We start from the raw sequence: 17,865 nt of genomic DNA on the forward strand, positions 1-17,865 counted from the left end.
ATCAGGAGCCCAGGTTGTTTCTATCTTATGTCCTATTGTCCTCAATGTGCAATTTCCATCTCATGATATAAGATAGCTGCTCCAACTCCAGCCATCACATTCACATTCTAATCAGCAGGAAGGAGGAGAAAGGAGAAAGGAAATGTTATGACCTCTTTCATGAAGTTCATGCTCACTATTTTCACTCTGTACCACTGGTCACAACACAGTTGTATGACTACAACAAGATATAAGGGATGCTACAAAATGTTTTCTTTATTTTGGCTGGCCAGATGCTCAGCTAACCTTCAGGGATTCAGTTTTCCAGGTAGAATGAGAGAGCAGATATTTTAGGAAAAATGAAATCCCTGCCTCTAGTCCATACTCAGAAAAAAATATTACTATTACAAGGCAGTGCTTTTCCACACATATGTTCCAAAATCTGAGAACAGGGAGAGGTCGTTTAAAGTACCCCCCAACCTTTTTCTCCCAAAGTTTCTTGATTATGCTGGGGCACTCAGCATGTAAAACAAAATTAGATCGTAGTATACTTATTTTATGTTAACAAAGTAAGCTTTAGAGAATTTCCCTCCTATATAGCAGTAATGATTCTTTTGTTTCATTATTTATTCTTGTTCAATACTTGCCATTTCCGCTTACATTGAGATTTCTTGATTATTTATTTCAGGCTGAAAATTGGGCTCACATACTACACTTCAACTATGTACTAACTCTAAGTTAGTGACTAGCACCCACTATTTACAGAGCTTATGTGATTAAGTTTTCAAAAGGACCTCATAGAGAGATGAAGGACCAGAGAAGGAAAGCAGCTTGCTTGACGAAATACAGCTTAGTAAGCAACAGAGCTGGGATTCCAACACAAATTTGTTTGTTTTCAGAGCCCATACATGCTTTGTTTAGTATGCCACCCTGAAAGATTTACTTACTTTCTGCTCTTCCACTAAGTTTATGAACGGAAAAGTAAAATCTTGTACCTGTGAGACAGAGAAACTTCTATGGGCTTTCATTTAAATTTTTAAAAATATATTTCGAGTACTTACTATATGCTGGGCATTATGCCAAGTGTTATATGCTAATTATTTCTTTTAATTATCCAACTTATGTTGCTGATTATTCATTCAATAAATTTTTATTAAGCATCCCTTTTATGTGCCAGGCTCTAACGTGGATGCTGGAGGCATAAAGGGTGAGTAAAAGCAAATAGAGTCTTTGCCCATCATGGAGCTTTTAGACTAATGGCGGAGACAAGCATCAATTAGCGATTCACACTCTCCTCAAATGTACGCTCTCAACCGTGATGAGGGGTATAAAGAGAAACCTATAAGGTGCCACATGTGTATTATTAGAGGATTTGACTTAGGAAAGCCAGGAAACTAATATGAAACAATGCCCCAGGGATTGCAATGCCCACGTTCTGAGCCCTGGTACCATATGCCTCAACTGTCAGATGGCCTAAACCAGGAACTGTAAAGATTAGACTCTAAGCTTTCCTATGCTTAATATCATTTTGAGGCTACAGTTCTTCAAATATCATTTCCAAAAGGTGTATGTGTATACCATTTTTTTTGCATGTGTCTCTTAATTTTGTGACTTTGAAAGGATGTGGTTGTGGCCTCTGACATCAGAGGGGAAGCTCTGTGAGGCTGACTGAACTGATAGAAAGATAAGGTTGGAGGCAAGTTGCCTTTGAACAACTCGGAAGATCAACTGCCTCCCCATCGCATTCCTTGCCCCCAAGCTGTTTCTTCGGGTTGTTTTAAGGGGTGATGCCCAAAGCGCATCACTTTTCAAGAACTTAATCATGAACAACTTTATCCTCCTGGAAGAACAGCTAATCAAGAAATCCCAACAGAAGAGGAGAACGTCGCCTTCCAACTTTAAAGTCCGCTTCTTTGTTTTAACCAAAGCTAGCCTGGCATATTTTGAGGACCGTCATGGGGTACGTGAGCACTTTGCTTTGTCTCTTTTTATATTTGGGTTGGGCTTGTTTGTTGAACTATACATGGAATAAAATACAACAACTTTAAATGCACAATAAGAGGAATCAGAAAGGAATGTGGAAGGGAGTCAAGAGTTGAGGTGGTTGGAGTATGTGATTACACGTCTAAAATCTATGCAACTATCAGTTTCATATTCATCAGCTTTTTAATCTTGCAATACAAAATTTAATTTCAAACTTATAGCATTTTACGTGGCAAACATTATGATTTGATAGAGTTTGAACTTCTTTGAAATATACTATGTCTTATGGGACATTGATTAATAAAATAATAGCTTTCAGTGGGACCATGGGATACTAGCCCAGTTTCCTTATTCTGCAATGGGGGAAACTGGTGCTGGTTAAGTGATGAGTTCTGTGTCAACAACATTTTTGTAAATTCAACTCTATTTGTCTCAATGGTCCTCACTTACCTGACACTTAGAATAAAATGCCCTGGGAATTTAATTGTCTACAATATCATCTGAAATTTGCAAGGTACAGTGACAATCCTCTTAAACTTCTGAAAACTTCTCAGGTGACCAGGTTTATTAGGCACAGAGTGTCCTATAGTGCAGAGCAGTGGTTGGTTCTTAGCCAGAAGATTCAGATGCTTAGCTAAGTCAGCCTTTTATGTATCTAAAGATATTCCCATATTCAGTAACATAATAAGTGCCACAGGAATACACATAACAATGCCATTTGGTAGAAAAAGTACTAGACGAGGGGTCAGGAGAAAAGTCTATCTTCCCAGGCCTAAGATTCTTTCTTTAGGAAATGAAAGGACTGGAACTAATGACATACAAGAGCTCTTCCTTCTTTAAAAATACCTTTGTTTCTCTGAAGCAACAGTCGTTTTAATGCTTCACAGCAATTTTTCAAAGCAGTTTTGATTTCTTACTGTATCATTTTATTATTTCCCCATTACTATGGAGGTAGAGCAGAGGTTATTACTTCTCTTTTACTGAAGGGGAAATAACGTCAACTGCTTGATGGTCTGAAGAGAAAAAGCTGCACTGATTCCTTGCTGAGATCTGTCTTAGTAAGTGCACACATGAGGTTGGGGTCTCTTGAAGGCCAGGCTTTGAAGTGTTTGTTGAAATGGAGTTCTGAATGAGTCAAGGCTGGGCAACAGTGCCCTTTAAGTTGCAAATAAAATAATACTGCCTCTTCTTTAGAGGGTGAAAGATTTGCTCATATCCTTTTCACAAAACTAGATACAAGCCATTCAGTAGACTCTTATTGTTAAACATCAACCAATTAATCAGGAAACACATGGCAGTCAATTATTATATACAAGATGGCTTTTGTCGGTGCTTAATAAACATTCGTTGACTAAATTAATACAGGGCCAGTAGCCAAGTTTTGAACTTGGGTGATTCATCATCTAAAGCATTGGTCAGTTTTCTTCAGGTGAATGAGACATGGAAAGTTCTTTTTCCACCTTGAAAGCAGGCATCTGCCTTTAAATATTGTTTTTCAAAACCTATTGAACAGTTTCACATATATTTTTTTCCTAACCCAACAATTTCCTAGCAGCATGTTGTTTGTAAACTATGTTATAAATTCAGTATGATATTATTTGCAAATAATCACACAACCAAATGGCCTTTATTCTGATTTTGTGGGTTGTAATTTGCCTTTAGAGAATGTTGGATAATCACTCTGCTTCTTTCATCAGAGCCTTATGAAAAATTCCAGGACAATTCATTCCAGGGCCTTGGGGGAGCCTTGGGCTATAGTTTCTAAAGCTTCCCTATGGGATATAAAGGATATACACACAAACCAAATTTCTTGTTTTTTAATGTTTATGGTTTATATTCATAAATAATTTTTTAAAAGCAACATTGAATTTCTTTGTGTTATAGAAATTTATTGATTAGAAATTTATGCAAGTTCACCGAGGAGGGTAGGATATATAAATTATTATTGATCATGCCCTATGTATGTCCCATTGTTTAGAATCAGATTTGTTGGCAAGAGTGCACTGTGCATCACCTAGAATAACCATTGCATTACACTTATGGAAAGAACCTTTGTCTTTTTAAATTAAAGCTTCAGTCTTCTCATCTGTATAATGGGTACGATAATAGTACCCACCTCCTGAAGAAGTGGTAAAGACTGAGAGACAACCTATTTATGGCAAACTATTTGAAATGATACATTTGTAGCTCAAGAACAATCAGATGTTGGCAGTTCAGTATGGTTCAATGTAACATATAGAGTACTTAGCATACAGTCTGTCACCTAATCAGCACCTGGTAAGGACTGGCTCTCATTTGCAGCATCATATCTCTGAAGGAGCTAGCAGGGCAGGATAACATATTTTCTTTCTAACAAAAGGAAATACAAAAGAATTCTTCAAAGTCAAGCTAAGACCAGATTAGTCCTAGATTCCTTCTCTTCTGGGATAAATATAAGTTTGTGGGGAGAAATGTGTATGCTTCATGAGCTATGTGACGGGACACTGGGCCAGCCACTGCCCATCTCACCACCTCAGCTCCTTTCACTATCTCATTTGTAAATTTATGTCTTGAAGCTTAACATTCTGCAATCCTATGACACTATATGCCAAATAGCCCTGCTTTTTACTGAAGAAGAAATTGTTATTCTGCAGATTAATTGTTTTTATTTCTTGCTTTTAATAGCCATGCCTAATGTCATTATAATACTGCTTGAAAGACTCTTATTCTAACAGGGATTTTGTCCTGGTGTCAGATGACTGTCTCTTCAATTGAGGTGAGAAGTGTATTCAGAGGGCTCAGGAGGCACTTCCACCCTGGCGGAGCAGGGGGCAGAAATTATCTTTAGATTGAAGGAGGATAAAGTGGGCAGGTGGCAACTAGCAAGCCAGAGGGAGTGCAGTCATATGCTCCCCTGAGCCTGCCAATTTCTTTGCAAAGTGGCCCCTGATGCTTCAAATCCTCTGACAGAGGACAGCGAAAGATAATGACTCAGAGGTGTGCCGGCAAATGTTTGACAGCTGCTGTCAGAGGGAAGGGAATGTAGCCCTGATTTGTAGTGTTTGCTGATATCCCTTAAAACTCCCTTAATGGCAAATTTCACAGTACCAATGTGACATCTACTGCTTCACAGAATTCCTGAAAACTTCACAGTTGGCTCTGATTGGCTCCGCACGACACTGGCAAGCTTCAATGTCAAAGCTAGGAGGGAGTCACGGACAGGGGGGCTTGTTTGTATGTGACTGATGATAGATCCTTTTCATGTTAAAAGGGAGAAATGGAAGGCCTTGGGCACTTCATACAAGCACAGGATGGAAAACGCAGCAGAGGTGGAGATAAGTTATCACAGACCGGCGAGGCCAGTGTAGACACTAGAGCTAGATTCAAACCCTGCCTCTATCACTTTCTATACATGGGGTTTCAGGCTAAATAGTTACCTTTCTTCAGCCTCCATTTCTTATTTGTAAAGCAAGGTCCCCAATATTGCCTACCTTGTGAGCATTTCATGAGAAAAGAATGTTAAAGATTGGCACTAATTGCTGTTGGTAAGGAGGTTATTGTTTACTCTTTTGCCCAAACTTCATCTTGATCTTCTGAAAGACCCTCTGGAGAACTAAAGAGATTTATCAGTTTGAATGATTCCCTGCACCATAGAATCAGGGTTGCTGTGCTCATCATTGCATGGGAGCCATCTCCATTGACATGGGACAGCACAAACCAGCAAGATCCCATCCCAGCCGGCATCCCAATGAAGTCCCAATCTTCTTGGACTCTGCCCTTTTGCCTCAGTCTGAGCTAGAAGCAGAGCCCACTCTTGCAGCATGCGTCCTTCCAAATTTAAGGCTGGCAGGTGTCCAGCTGGCAGGTGTCCAGTCCTTTCCTTGCTTTTGGAAGCATTATTCTATTATTGCACAGTGTTCAAAAACACAGTCTCTGGTGCCAGGTAGCTCTGGGTCGAAGCCCAGCTCTACCATGTAAGAGCTGTGAGACTTTCCTTGCATTGCTTAATGCCATACTACCCTCACAAAAGCTATTTACATTTTTTTAAATAATTAAAAATTCCTTCTTGGTCTTGTTTCCCTTAATAAGATGGAGGTCACCATTATTCTAATAATAATAATAACCATAACTACCATTTCCTGAGCACTTACTATGTGTCAGGCACTGGGCTGACACAATTAAAGCTAGGGCCGGAGAGATAGAGGGAAATAGAAGGGAGGGAGGAAGGAAGGAAGAATATGAGGTATAATCCCAGCTGGAGAGGTTAGAGCTACGCAGATGAACCACTAAGAGAACAAAGCTTGACGCCAAATGATTGGAGGATAAAGCAAGTCATACAGGATTTCAAAAGGGAGAGAGATTCCTGTGGGTAGGAATAAGTAAATAAGACTCCATGGAGGTAGCAGTTCACGGTCTAGCCTAAAAAGGAAGACGTGGAGGGTGCAGGGGGTTGGGTCAAAGAGGCACATGTAGGAACCAGCACATGAGCCAGCCTCCCAGGCCCCAGCTTTTTTTAGGAGGACCAAACAACTCTGTTCTCTTTCCCCACCTGCCCTGAGTTACCCTTCTTTTCACAGCTAAACCCTTTACAGATGCTATTTTTGCTTCAGACATTCATCAGTTGGTCTCCTCTCACTTCATTCCTACATGATTCAGTTGCCTTCCAACTAGGCTCCTACCAACACTTGAGGGTCTTGACAACCTGCTATCCACACAACGCCTAGAGTGAACTTTTAAAACTCTAAGTCAGATATTGCTCCCCTACTTTAACACCTGCCATGCCTGTTTAGAGTATTTAAATAAATTCTCAACTATGACATACAAAGCACTTCATCCAGTGGTCCCTGACTGCCTTCCAATTTCATTTCACACCACACCCCCTTTATCCATCATGCTTTTATCTCATTTTCCTTCTCTCTGAACCTTGAACACGCCAAGATCATGGTCTCCCTTGGGCCTTTGCACAGGATTAGTGAGGCAAGTGAGGCACACACTTATGGAGGAGCTCTTTCTCAGGGCCATGTAAGTACAAGGACTTCACACTAGCTGCTCCCTCTACCTGGAATTTGCAGGGTCGGTTCTTTCTTGACTCCCATCTTTTCAAATATGTTCCCAGTATCCAGTTTCATTTTTTTTTTTTTAAAAGCTCATCAATTCTTCAATTCTTCAGCATTTGCACCTATATATTGGTCTTATTAATGTGCTTCCTTGTTTATTTTCTGTCTGCCCACCCACTGGGAGTGAAGCTCCATGAAAACAGAGCTCTTAGCTGCCTTTCTCATGACTATATCCCTAACATCTTGAACAGTCCCAGGCACATAGTAGGCGGTCACTAAATGCCTGGTGGATGAACGAAGGCCACAGAGCTCGAACTGAATTCAGAAAACATGTGAAAACTAAAAATGCGGGCCTTGTCTAACCAGGCAAAAGTGAAATACTTAAGCTAAGTATTATGCAATTAAGGTCAGTTCAGTAGAAATTGTGCAGTTTGGATGTTCGCTTCAATATACTTTCATTATTAACTGATTTTGGCCTGTGTCATAGAGATGTGGATGTTTTATAGAGATAACCATTGTCTAGAGAATTTTTGTTTGGGAGGAGATTCTCCTACATTAAAATTAGATTTGATTCTGGCAGGAGGGACTGGTACATGCATTAATCATTTTCTGCAGTAAAAATAGTGCACAGAGGAATACTATAAATGTGAGCGTTTAGTATCTGACAATCTGGAAGAAAGGCTTAGCTGGAAAGTACAAGAGCCCTATTCCTTGAACTTTGAGGTCCATGAAAAATAAAAGTAATTTGGATTTTTATCAAACCCAAATTGAGCCCACAGAACACCATTTTAAAGCTCTTCTAACACTTTCCTTGGCCAAATAGTGAAATCTGAATCCTCCCTATTTTCTTAACCAACTAGTAGTAAATTATTCCATTCATCAATGAGTTATTAGTCTTCCTAAAATAAATTCTTACTTTCAGGGCTTGATTTTTCACCCAGAAGTCAGTTTGGGTTTACCTTCATGATTTGTGAGGGCCTTGGTAGAAGTGATCCAGAAGAGAAACAGAAGCTCTGAAATGGTTTCTGGTTCATATAAAATTCCGTTTCTAGATCAAATGTCTGCTCAGTCCCTTGAAATTCAGTAAAAGTTGTCAGCATTTTAATAAAACAGGACCTGATCTGAGGGCTTATGTTGCCATATAATTCCCATTAACCTGAAGCTCTTTATAAGCAGCCTTCCCATTTTAGGTTTTCCTTTTTTAATTTTTAAAGAAACCATAGAGAAGATATACATTTGTTATGAAAATTTAAATATAGGGTAACGATGTGAATTGAGCCAGGACTTCTCTTTTCACCTGAAACTATATCAAGAAAATGTTTCTATTTTTATACATGTAGATTTATATATTTGTAAACATTTCTTGAGCACTTATTATGTGAAAGGCACTGTGCTAGGTGCTAGGAATATAGTGGTAAATGATGGAGTCAAGGTTTCACCCTCATAAGTTTACATTCTGGTGCAGGAGACAGATAAGCAAGTACATAAATACATGGGGCAAATATAGAATGAGGCAGTTTCTATGAAAAGTCCAAGCATAGCTGGGTCTGTGTTAGGTAGAAGGGTAGTCAGAGAAGGAATTTATATCTAGGCTGAAGCTTGAAGAATAAAAGTCGAGTGAAAAAATGGGAAAGAACATTCCAGGCAGAGAATACTTTCAGTGCAAAGATCCCGAGGAAAGAAGAAAGCTTGGCCTTTGTGAGTTGACCTATACATAATTCAAGAAAGGAAGTGTGAGATGAGGGAGCAGAAGCCAAGATATGTGGGCCTTTATCCTTCGTGGCCAGGAGTTTGGATTTTATTCCAGGTACAGTGAGAAGCTACTAGATGGTTAAAGCTGGAGCGTGATCTCATCCATTTTACACTTGGAAATTACTGTTCTGATTATCTGAGTGCAGGGGATGGTCTAAGCAGCAAGAGGAGAAGCTAGGAGGCCAGGTAGCGCCACGGCAGTGGTCCAGAACTAATTCATTCTTCTGATCTGTTGTGTACTATGCTACTCTACAAGTTATTTTACATTTTAACTCTCTTAGAGCATCCCTCTTCCCCAGGGTACTTTGTGCAGGATTGTATTCCATGTTTTGTTGGAGAAGTGTCTGGTATATAACCCTGTACAGGATTATCACTCAGATATCAGGAAGCAAAAACTGAAAACAGGGTAGAATTAGATTAAACCTACTTTGATCAATCTCCAGAGACAGAGTGGCAAACCTTCCAATCCCCACACTGTTAAAAAAAAAAAATTAAATGAAACAACTACACCTAAAAAAACTCACAATAACGCTTTTGTCTAAGATAACAATCAGCATATGTCTGTAAGCATTGATCTTTTCCCCTATGCAGACATAACTTTCATGTAATTATATTGCATAAGACAATTTTGTGTTCTTTTTCCACTTACTGTTCTGTAGATACAGTTCTATATATCTACACAGTCTCCAAAGTAATCCTTTTCTCACATATATCGTTAATGGGTGTTTTATTTCAGGGATATACTTACCTATTTTATGTACTTGGAAGAATTGGCAAACTTGTTTATCATCTGTTGTAGGACATTAAGATTGTTTCCAATTATAGTGAACACACTGGAAAATAATTGTATATCTAATATAGGGCTTTTCCTTTATAAAATCAGCTCCTTAAGATAGAGTCTCACAGGTTGAATAATTGGGCCACATATAAGAACACGTTCCAGGCTCAGATGTGTGCTGCTCCATCATCTCCCAAAGTTATTTCAATATGGTGCCAAAAGTTGCACCATAGTTGTTGCCAGAACAATTAGAGAAGATTATTTTTCCAAGAAGGAACTAGTAAGAAAAGAATCCAATTGCTGTGGTGATTTTCAGGTGCACTCTTTATTTGATTTGAATGCATGGTTAGAAAGGGGATAAATATACAGGATTTTCTACACAGGTACGATGATTTGACTTAAGGTTAACAAATATATATATTGATGAGCCTGCTACCTGCAAAGTAGGGTTTAAGGGATGCCAAAAAGCCTTCTACTCAACAAATAGTAATACCCCTAACTGACCATCTTAGGGAGTCTGAAGTGTCCACATGAATGAGCTCATCAAGTGTTTTTATCAAGAAGCAAATAAAACACAGGACGGATATCATATAAGCCATTTTAGGCTGCTCCTTAGCAGTCAGTTCTCATTTTAGACAGGACCAAAAGGACTGAAAATCTCAGAAAAGGTATAAATTCTAGCAAAATGGGATGAGGTGAGGAAGCAGCTTAAACGAATAGAGACCTGGCTAATTACCTGGGTAACCATGGCCAATCCTTACTCTCTCTGGGATTTAGTTTTCTGGTCTGTAAATTCAAGAGATTGGACTAGGTCAGTGGTTTTCAAACTTTTCAAAGCAGTGGAATCCTCTTTTAGAACAAAATCTTACATGTCATGTAACGATGTTGCTTAAGATAATTTGGTGTTCTTTTTCCACTTACCGTTCTGTAGATGCATTTTCATGTATCTACAGATAAAGGGGAACTGGCCTGGTTGAAGCAGGAACAGGCAGGCTGCCCAGAACACTGCTCCATTGGCCTGCTCCCTGACCTCCGAGGTCCCCAAGGTGCCTTCCAGTTCTAAAAGCCTGATCTCCCCAGACTGTAAATTGTATAATTTGAACCAAGAGGGTAAAAGCCAATTTAGAAAATAATTTCACTCCAAGGCCTGTATGTCCTTTTCTCCTACATGATAAAGTTAGATCTAATGATCTCTAAGGATCTTTCCAGCTCAAAAAAGAGGAAACTATATCATTGTATCTCTCTGCCAGTGACACTAGGAACCAACAAAGAGAGATGGAGAGCAGCTAAGCATGGAAACCTACCCAGGAAGAAATCTATCTAAGGAATGATTAATAACTTTGTGTGGCTCTAAAACAAGCAGATTGTCAACATCCGAGCACAGCACCAATAATGAGCCTGATAGAGAAGGCAGACATTGCAAATGTAACTCAAGTCAAATCTAAAACTATAATAGCCACTATTGAATGAGTTCCTGTTGTACTTTAGTGCACCTAGTTAAGCATATTATATCACAAATATTCACAATAACCACATGCATCAATTCCTATTGCTATCCTATTGTAGATGAGTAAATGGAGGCTCAGAGAAGTGAAGTATTTTTTCCACGTCACACATTTGGGACAAATATTAAAAGTTGGATTAAATGAACTTCAATGAGCATAAACTTGTTTGGGTCCAAAAAATCTTGTAATAGATGCTGTGGTGACAGTAAAAGAGAGTTAGAGGAAAGATTGGTTGGCAAGTTTCTAACATTGTTTAACAGGGGTCCTGAGTGGGGCCAGGCTAGTGTGCTCCAGTTTGCCTACTAACAGGATTGCCTGAATAACAGAACAGTCATCACCACCAACAATAACTAATACCACCACTGAAAACTTTTCTATGGATTTTCTCATTTGTTTCTTACAATTCTTCAAAGAAGGTAAAGGTGTAATTTCAGAGAGGAGGAAATTGAGACATGCAGAAGTTAGGTGATTTGCCCAAGGTCATGCATGGAGATCACAACAGATGATGAGTATAAATGCAGCATCTTGACTTAGGATAAAAAAATTCCCTGTACTTTAATTCCACACCCCTTGGTGCAGCCATTTCTGATGTCTATTTGGTTGCCCGAGTAGAATTTCCTTCTATGAGAAGTCTCTGAAAAACCGACACGAGCGTCTCGGCTGTTGTGTTGCTCGCTGTGAGCTGGTGCATCTGCCAGTCTCTTGTGCAATTACAGGGGTACCTCTATCCCCCCGGACTCAGTGGACTTGCCGAATGGAGCTCCTGACCTTGTAAAGTTGAGGATGTGTTCCTGCTCCTGGGTCACCTCCACTTAGGAACACACGCTACATAACCCCAGCTCCATTCAGTTTACCAGATTAGCGAATGATGATTATAACACCTGCCCCTCACTGGGAGCTTTCTGGGACGAATCCCTGGGAATGTTATGCCCAGGACAATAATAGAGGCAGAGTCACAAGTAGAGGGTCGCATCCAGGACCAGGGGCCCAGAACGGGAGGTAGGGGTGACTGACACCAAACCTCTCCCTTGTCCACAGTCCACACTGCAGCCATTGCTATGTACAATGATCCAATTTGGTGTTTCCCAAAGTGGGGACCAGTGGGAGCACATAAAATGGTGGATGGACAAATCTGTTTTGACATGGTTTTAACTTAATAGCTGTGTGTTTACTATAATATGTTGAAAAAATTGTTTTCAAATTTTATGACAGTAATTTAAAGTTTCCTTTTGGAATAAATTTGTCTAAATGAAAAAGAGGGAATAATGTTGAATATATAATACCATTTGATAGAAGCAGATTATGGTAGAAATTGCAAAGGTGGGATGCAAACAGCTGAAGCCCGAGAGCACCGAGTGCATGGGAGAGCAGCACGGCTCACAAGGCACAATCATTTGCTTGTAAGTAGTTCAGAGCGAAATATAGTAACCTTCACTTGACATTTGGAGACACACTGGTTCAGGGCATCTGGAGAGGTTTGAGCCCAGAGGCGAGGGAAAGCGAACAAAAGAGGTCTTCTCAGGCTCCCACACTCTACCGTGTAACCCAAGGGGTACAGCAAAAAATAAGTCTGCAGTCACAGACGCGTTCTCACCTCAAGATTTCTCTGAATTCAAGAAAACACTGTTATATTGCCAAAAAGGTTTATAAATCTCAACCACATTAGCTGAGTGTGGTTGACTGCTTTTCAACTGTGTTGCAAGTTGATATAATTGGTTAACAAAACAGAATTGGCCGTTGCTGGAATGAACCCACGCCACCCCACATCTGTGCCTGGGGTGCCTGTGGACTGGTAGTCGCTTTTGTTAGGGGAGCTTATGTAAAATGGAGATTGACTTTTTAAAAACAATTCTTGAATAGGTATTACATTCACGTAATTCTTTTTCTTTTTTTTTTTATTTCACCATTTAGAATAAAGTGTTTTCTGATTTCTTGAAAAATAAAATAGGGCAATACACCTCCCTCAGAGAACTTGACTTTTAGTCTTTAATTTTTTTTTTACTTTGTATTGCCCATTTAGGTAGGGCTTAATTTACTTTAATGTATTTTAGTTTATATATGGGGGGGGACTTAGATATGTACGTCCTAGTCCTTCATGAATTCCTAAAATTCAGTTTTTAAAATGATATTGAGTCTATTTTATAGAAGATGAAAAGAATCAGAGGAACCAACCATCAGAAAGGTCCCAAAGATGAGAGAAGTACGAGGGAATTTAAAATTGCTATTTTTTTCCCTTCTCCCCTCCTCCTGCCTCTCTCTTTTTCTTCTTCTCTTGGAGCATATTCTCCTCATCTTGGAAACCATTCCTCATTAAGTAATAAGAGTGTGGTAACATTTGTTGCCAGGCTTTGCTAGGATTTGAAGACGTATTGGCAGTACGGGTTCTCCAAAACTGGCTTAAACCTCTCTCCCCAGTTTCTGGGTCTCCAGCCTCATTAAGAATTTCAGACAGAAAACCCATTCCTTCACAATTTCTTAAAATGGTGCTAAGGGGACAGAAAGAGAAGACAATCTAATCTTCTCATTCTGACTCTCTCTGCTACCCGAGGAGGCTCACAGCAGTGGCTGACAGCCCTCACCCTCGTGAGCCTGGAGCAGGGTCCTTTGACAGTTGCCTCTGGGAAACCATCTGTGTTCAGGATGGTTGCAATCAGTGCCACACCAGCAGGACTCCTTCTCCATGCTTCTCCTGCTTGGCTTTTCCTTTCAGAGATAGGATTAGATCCCTGCAACTGCTTTTGTTTTGCTGTTTCTGGCAGTCACTCATGTCATAAGTCACTTATGGAAGTATTAGATACTTCCATTAGAGAGGTACTATCTAATATATGTGGACATCAGTCACATGGGGCTTTTTAAAAAATTTTTATTAATAAAACCAATCAACATATAATATGAACATTCTTTTTCTTATCACATAGTTGTGTATTCATCATCATGATCATTTCTTAGAATATTTGCATCAATTCAGAAAAAAATAAAAAGAAAACAGAAAAAAACTCATATATACCATACCCCTTACCCCTCCTTTCATTATCACTAGGATTTCAATCTACCAAATTTATTTTAACATTTGTTCCCCCTATTATTTATTTATTTTTAATCCAAATGTTTTACTCATCCGTCCATAAGGTAGATAAAAGTAGCATCAGACACAAGGTTTTCACAATCACACAGTCACATTATACAATCATTATACAATCATCTGCAAGAAACATGGCTACTGGAACACAGCGCTACATTTTCAGGCAGTTCCCTCCAGCCTCTCTGTTACGCCTTAACTAAAGACGTGCTATCTGTTTACTGTGTAAGAATAACCTTCAGGATAGCCTCTTGACTCTGGAATCTCTCAGCCATTGTGTGTTGGCTGAGAGAGAGGCCACATCTGAGCAACAAAAGAGGCTCTCTTGGGGGTGACACTTAGGCCTAATTTTAAATAGGCTTAGCCTATCCTTTGTGGGGTTAAGTCTCATATGAACAAACACCAAGATTGGGGGCTCAGCCTATTGCTTTGGTTGTCCCCACTGCTTGTGAGAATATCAAGAATTCTCCACTTGAGGAAGTTGAATTTTCCCCCTTTCTCACCATTCCCCCAAGGGGACTTTGCAAATACTTTTTTATTCACTGTTCAAATCCTTCTAGGATTTATCGGGGCATCACTCTGGACAAACCTACAAAATCTCATGCCGTACTCAAGGTTCCATGTACTTATGGTGTTCAATCAAGCTGTCCACATAAGTTATATTAGGAAATGCACTAGTCAAAATATAAATTTTGTACCAAATAAGCATTTTTTGCTTTAGTCTCACACATAAGTTAAAGTTTTAAAATATTAATTATTATCTATTTTCAACACCCTGCATTATTGACATTCCTTTGTTCTTCCTTATGCAAAACATTTTTAAATTTGTACACTTAGTCACTATCATTATACACTCTAGGCATTCCCAGATTTTACCATCTCAGTCTTTATCATACATCTTTCCTTCTGATTTCATTTGTGCCCCCAGGCCTCCTTCCTCTATCATTCTCACATTCAGCTTCATTCAGTGTTCTAACATTATCGCATTACAGTTAGGTAGTATTGTGCTATCCGTTTCTAAATTTTTACAATCAGTCCTGTTGCACAATCTGTATCCCTTCAGTTCCAATTATCCAGTATCTACCCTATTTCTATCTCCTGATGACTTCTGTTCTTAACTGAAATTATCCAAGTTCATTCATTAATGTCAGTTCATATCAGTGAAACCAAACTATTTGTCGTTTTGTTTCTGGCTAACCTCACTCAGCATAATGTCCTTAAGGTCCATCCATGTTGTCACATACTCCATCACTTTATTCCATACATTCACTTAATTTTTAAAAAGTTACAAAATGTTACACAGTGACAAATCTCACACCCTTGTCTCAAGCCATCCTGATTTCCTGAACGAAAGCAACAATATAATCAATATTTTTTGTAAATTCTTCCAATGATACTTCATGTATATACTAGCAAATACAAACAAACATTCTTCTTTCCCTCCTCTTTATAATGCTAGCATACGATGCATACTTCCTAACCTTAATTTTAGTTGTTTTTAACAATTCTGATACACAAAGAGCTTCTTCGGTCTCTTTTAAGGTTGTATAGTATCTCATATAGTTAAGAAATTTCTCTTAATGATGAACATTTGATTCGTTCCCAATTTTTAACTATTAAAACAATGTGGAATGTCACTTTCTATATGACATATATCTATAGCGATGATTCTCAAGCAGGGTGATTTTACCCATTAAGGAATGTTTGCCAATGTCTGGAGACATTTTTGATTGTCACATCTTTGTGTATGGGTGTGGTGCGGGAGGAGGGTGGAAATGTTCCTACTGTCAGATAGTGGATAGAGACCAGGAATGCTGCTAAACATTTGCCTTGCACAAGACAGTCCTCTACAACAAGGAATTATCCAACCCCAAATGTTAACAGTGCCACAGTTGAGAAGCCCCAGTCTAAGGAAAACATCTCTAGAAGTAGAATTACTATGTCAAAGGTCAAAGGATATTTGCATCTGTTATTTTGTTGTCTATGATCAATTTAACTCTCCATGGAAACTGCACCAATGAACACTCCCCAACACAAGACGTGAGATGCCTGTTTTCTCAAAACCTCATCAACACCATTATCATATGTTTGATCTTTGCTAGCCTGACAGGTTTAAAAAAAAAATTGGTATTTCGCTGTAATTTATTTGCTTTTCTGTTATATTGAATTTGAGCTCTTAATATACATTTAAGAGCCATTTATTTATTTTCCTTTCCTGTGACTTGATCGTTAAAAACAATTACTCCAATTTTCTATAAGTTTGGTAGTTTTTTCCTGAATAGTTTTTTTGTATTCTGTATAGCAGGGGTCACATTTCATTCTTTTTCCATGTAAGTATCCCATTATTGCAGCACCATTTGTTGAATTTTGTTTGTTTACTTGTTTGGTTTTTGTTTGTTTGTTTTGGGAAGTGCATGGGCTGGTATTCGAACCCAGGTTTCCCACGTGGTAGGTGAGAATTCTACCACTAAACTACCCTTGTACCTCATATTCCTTAATAATTTATATGAGCTCCTTATTATCTAAACTCTGGGCAGAGTAGTTTTAATTCACCTTTCATCGTCAAAAGATTTTTAGCCACCTACCAATCATTCTGGAAATCTTATTTAAAGTCATTTCCATTAAGAGTTTTGTCCACAAATATCACTCTCTGCTGCACACTTGGCCAGACTGGCACTTCCGTCAAAGAATCAATCAAGTAATATTAATTGAACATTGCCCCTGAGAGGGAACTATTTCCTGTAACATGACAAAGCTGATATTAATTTGCATACCTTGGCTATTGACTCTTCAATGGTTGAAAAAATATATATTCTTTCAAACTCACTAAAAATAACATATTTCTGATTCTAGAAAGAAGGAGGACTTTGAAAGAGGGCTCACAGACTAGAGACACTGACCACCAAAAAATACAGGACTCCTTAAGAATATACTTCACACCACACACTAAACACTCAGTTCTTGATCTACGTTTCCAAACAGCCCTTTCCTCTTGACTCACATTTGTAAGCAAATGTGTTGGTTTTTTCCCCATCATCACTAATATCTTTATCTAACATGGATGAGGCTTGGAATTTATTTCTGTGTTACGGTTTCACTTATGAGAGAAGGATACCCACCTAAAAACCACAGGCTCAGTTTTAGTACAATCTACGAAGAAAATGGCTGTCGCTCAAGAAACACCTGAGAGGAACTGCCATGAGCTTGGATCTCCATGGATACGAGAGCAGGTGACAGGTGCTGCCTGGCTGCCTCTTACTGCTAATGGGGTTATGAGGTCACAAGGCAAAGAGCCACATCATTTGCACACCCAGGATTCGATATGCATACCCCTTAGCTTAAGTTGTATTCGTCTAGTGTTTTAAATTGTCTGACTGCTTTGAAATTCTATTTTCATTTTCCTGCTTACTAAATTTACATGCTTATTGTAAAAATTTCAGATATCATGGAAATATATAACTTAGCCTGTGAACACCTGCTGCAGTTCCATACACAAGGGAGAGCCAGTGTTCGCAGCTGAGGGGATTTTCTTCTTGTATTATTTCTTTGGGTGTTGCATATATTAATATTTTATCATTTCCTTTTCAAAAGTGAAGTGATGTTCCACTTACTGGTTTTTTTTATTTTTTTTAATTTATTATTATTATTATTATTATTATTTTGCATGGGCAGGCACCAGGAATTGAACCCAGGTCTCTGGCATGGCAGGTGACCCACCGCGGCCTGCCTTCTGCCTGTTGTTTTAAACCTGCT

General features: G+C 38.9%; 1 protein-coding gene and 1 long non-coding RNA gene across 2 annotated transcripts in view; one reads left to right on the top strand and one right to left on the bottom strand.

Moving 5' to 3' along the window:
- Positions 1-1,655: 1,655 nt before the first annotated feature.
- Positions 1,656-17,865, top strand: part of ITK (IL2 inducible T cell kinase) — a 72,914-nt gene continuing 56,704 nt past the window's right edge. Inside the window, exon 1 of the mRNA XM_077137522.1 lies at positions 1,656-1,939. Coding sequence (XP_076993637.1) covers positions 1,802-1,939 — 138 coding nt within the window. The 5' untranslated portion in view covers positions 1,656-1,801. The remainder of the gene's footprint in view (positions 1,940-17,865) is intronic.
- On the bottom strand, positions 7,964-17,372 carry LOC143664034 (uncharacterized). Its single transcript, XR_013166280.1, has 3 exons — positions 17,232-17,372; positions 9,178-9,224; positions 7,964-8,070 (listed from the first exon to the last, which is right to left on the bottom strand). It is a non-coding gene; the product is annotated as an uncharacterized LOC143664034 (long non-coding RNA).

The sequence above is a fragment of the Tamandua tetradactyla genome, chromosome 20 (assembly GCF_023851605.1).
Source record: "Tamandua tetradactyla isolate mTamTet1 chromosome 20, mTamTet1.pri, whole genome shotgun sequence".
Taxonomy (NCBI): Eukaryota; Metazoa; Chordata; class Mammalia; order Pilosa; family Myrmecophagidae; genus Tamandua; species Tamandua tetradactyla.